A 3,163-nucleotide genomic window follows, 5' to 3' on the forward strand; every position below is an offset into this window, starting at 1 on the left:
TATTTTAAGATATCAAACAATCATTGATAGGATCTGATATGTAAATACAAGTAAATCAACCTCTCTCTCTCTCTCTCTCTCTCTCCTCTCTCTCTCTTTACATGTGTGTGTGTTCAAATGTTCTATAAGGAACACAATATGTCTATTGAGACTTTCACCATGTCGAAAAACCTTAAAAACATTAAAACATTTCTAATACACAAAGGTTCCCTTTGCAAATACTGGAATCATACATATATTTAAAGAGCAGATATAATTTGTCAGCAATTAATGTTTTTAAAAAGTTGATTATTGAGTTTCAGCATATATATTAAAAATGGAAAATTACAATTGTTGACATGTTTGTTGTATATAAAACAATAGGTTCAATCTCCTACACAATGGTACATGAAGTTAAACATGTACAGTGTAAATGTGTTTTGTATATCTTTATTGACCATTAATTGAAATCCATCATAAAGAATGAGTTTCTGTTTCTTCATAATTAATACCATGGTAATAGAATTGTGGGATGTAGCACATGACTAAGAGGTGCACCCTTACGCCTTCATATAGACAAATAACTGAAATATCAAAATAGCAAACAAAGCAGCACATGACCAAAATTGAAAAACAAATCAAACAGTTCAGTACATCGCCATCTGGTTACAATCTTCTAACATGAAATACATGTACATGTTTCCTGGTTGCGTGGTAAAAATGTGGTTACATGTAGTTTATAAAAATCAATACTTTGCAATGCAAGAGTTCCCTGAGAATTTTGCATACAATTTTGACGCAACGAATGGTCGGTACCACTTTTAGTCCTGGTCAAATTCAATCTTTTCCACAAACAAAGATTTAAATGTGTAAACTACAAAATAACAAAATTGCCTTCCAGTAATAAGTAATTGGCCTTGAATTTGATCATAATAATTTGATGATTTTTTAAGTTGAATGACCCCATTTTTTTCCTCTAAATACCTAAAATGTTTCAGACACTTTGATTCGATATTTACATTTCGTCCCAAGTAAGGGCATTTCACTTCAACAATATGCATATCATCAATCACTCCATCGGGTGAAGCACCAAGAAATGGCTTAGGTCTGTAAATGAAGAAGCCACATCCGTTAACTTTTTGTTTGTATTTCGATTCAAAACATTTTATAGCTTTTCGTTCATAATTTTTCCCATGTAATGTTGCTTCGGAGTTAATCTGCTTTGATGAAAATATTGTTTCACACTGTTTTTCCTTGTTTCGTTTCTCCGTCATGTGGGTTTTCTGTCCAAAGCTTGAAGCAGTTAATCGCCATGTCCTCTCCCCAAACCATTTCTTGTTAGCCGTCTGCCCACGTGTTGCAACTCTTATCTTCTTTATCTCCAAATCATTCACCTACAAAATACAATTTTATACATTTTGATTTATACACAGTAAGTTTTGAGTATTTGAATGTTTCTCAAACCACAAAGTTACCAATTTGTCTCTGTTTATCATTATGTTGTATGATTAAGATTTTTTATAAACAGTTTACACAGTGTGAAAGATGTGAAATTTCAAATTAACTGCTTCGCACATGTACCATAATTGCTTCATCAACCCAATACTCAGTAAAAGGTAGTGAGAGGTAATCATGATCATGAACTGCAGTCTGAAAAAGAAAGATGAAATCAAGATTTACAGCTACCATTTTTCTCCTGATACACAATTTTGAATAAGAAATACAAAATTCCTTTTTATTTAATATGCAATAAAATTCCTCTGTTAAAAAATAATCTTTACAGAGTGTTTTTATTTTATTCATATACCTTCAAATCAGCTCTTTTAAATAAGTAGCGATAGGCAATGTTCGCTGACGATTTTGCTGTATAGTTTACCAAGATGTTCAAGACCCTATCCTCAAAACCCTCCATATTCTTCCTCTTCTCTGGGCGGGGATCATCCAATATGTTTTCTGATTTCCGTTTTCTTGAAAGATTTTCTACCTTTACAGGTGATCCTTAAAAAAATAAAATTTTCATATTGAAATATCACAAGATCACAATACATTCTTCAAAGTCATACGGAATGAAGCTTATCAAATTCTTGGCACTACATATTGAATAATATTCAACACGAGCTTTTAAAAGTATTCTATCAACATGTAAATAGATGTAAACCTTTATGGGAAGTCTTTGGTTTATTGAACATCATCAAACACTCAGTGCACGTCTTCTCAATGCCAGTAAGCTCTCCAAGCCCAATAAACTTCTCCAACATCACCATGACTGCTGCTAAATGTTTACATGTTCCATTTGGGCCCTTCCCTGCTGGACATTCACAGTGTGAGCTTAAAATATCACCAGGCTGCTTTTCCAATCTAAGCTTGTAGTTGTATGTCACCTGAATGATAAAGATTACATACATGGTATTTGCCCAATACATAAAATAAAGTAACAATTTACAAAATGGACTTTCTGTTTGAAATAAAAAAAAAAAGGTATCAAGACTTAAAATATTACAGGCATTGATTAAATCTCTCACTGATGCTACATGTACATGTATGTATAAACAACTGACCTTATTTTTCATTGCTGCACTGACTATTCCAGTAAAGAACATCTCATTCTTGATGAGCACTGAACATGCAAGTATTCTCTTAGAATCATTCAGCAATTCACCATTCTTTATTGCCTTTATGTTTCTTGCAGAGTCATTATCACCTACAAAAACATGCATATTAATATATTGAAAAATGCATTGAAAACATGCCGGTAAGAGAAAATAGATAAAAATAAATATGATTTGTTAAAACCTGTCAAGAGCACACAATATGTATGGACTGGATAATATAAATTTAGTATTATGCATATTATTGTGTATTATATATCCAAATTTATGAAACCTGCAAGGCGGTGAAGAAAGTAGGCTTCAGTTTGATTCCTTGTCACAACTGGTTAAAGTCCTTGGTGATCTGGCTTCAGTTGTTGAAATCCAGTTGATGGCCAGTTTACATCCAGAGGTTCTGGTAGAAGAACAGGCGGTGGCAAGAAGTTCTTGTTTCTGTCATATGACTCGAGCCTGCTTGGAAAATATTGGTGGGATTTAGAAATAATCAAAACACAGATACTTGGATTAAATGACACCATTGGGAAGGAAAGAAGGAAGGAGTGCAAAAGAGAGAATAGAAATTTAAATGTCTGATA

The 3,163-nt window shown here is 32.8% G+C and overlaps 1 protein-coding gene across 1 annotated transcript; it reads right to left on the bottom strand.

Annotated features, from left to right (window-relative positions):
* Positions 1-800: 800 nt before the first annotated feature.
* On the bottom strand, positions 801-2,721 carry LOC128169380 (uncharacterized). The gene is made up of 4 exons (XM_052835533.1): positions 2,138-2,721; positions 1,787-1,977; positions 1,561-1,629; positions 801-1,373 (listed from the first exon to the last, which is right to left on the bottom strand). Exons 1-4 carry the CDS (start codon positions 2,694-2,696, stop codon positions 801-803), a joined length of 1,392 nt encoding a protein of 463 aa, XP_052691493.1. The 5' UTR covers positions 2,697-2,721.
* Positions 2,722-3,163: the final 442 nt, after the last annotated feature.

The sequence above is a fragment of the Crassostrea angulata genome, unplaced genomic scaffold (genome assembly GCF_025612915.1).
Source record: "Crassostrea angulata isolate pt1a10 unplaced genomic scaffold, ASM2561291v2 HiC_scaffold_123, whole genome shotgun sequence".
In the NCBI taxonomy this organism is placed as follows: Eukaryota; Metazoa; Mollusca; class Bivalvia; order Ostreida; family Ostreidae; genus Magallana; species Magallana angulata.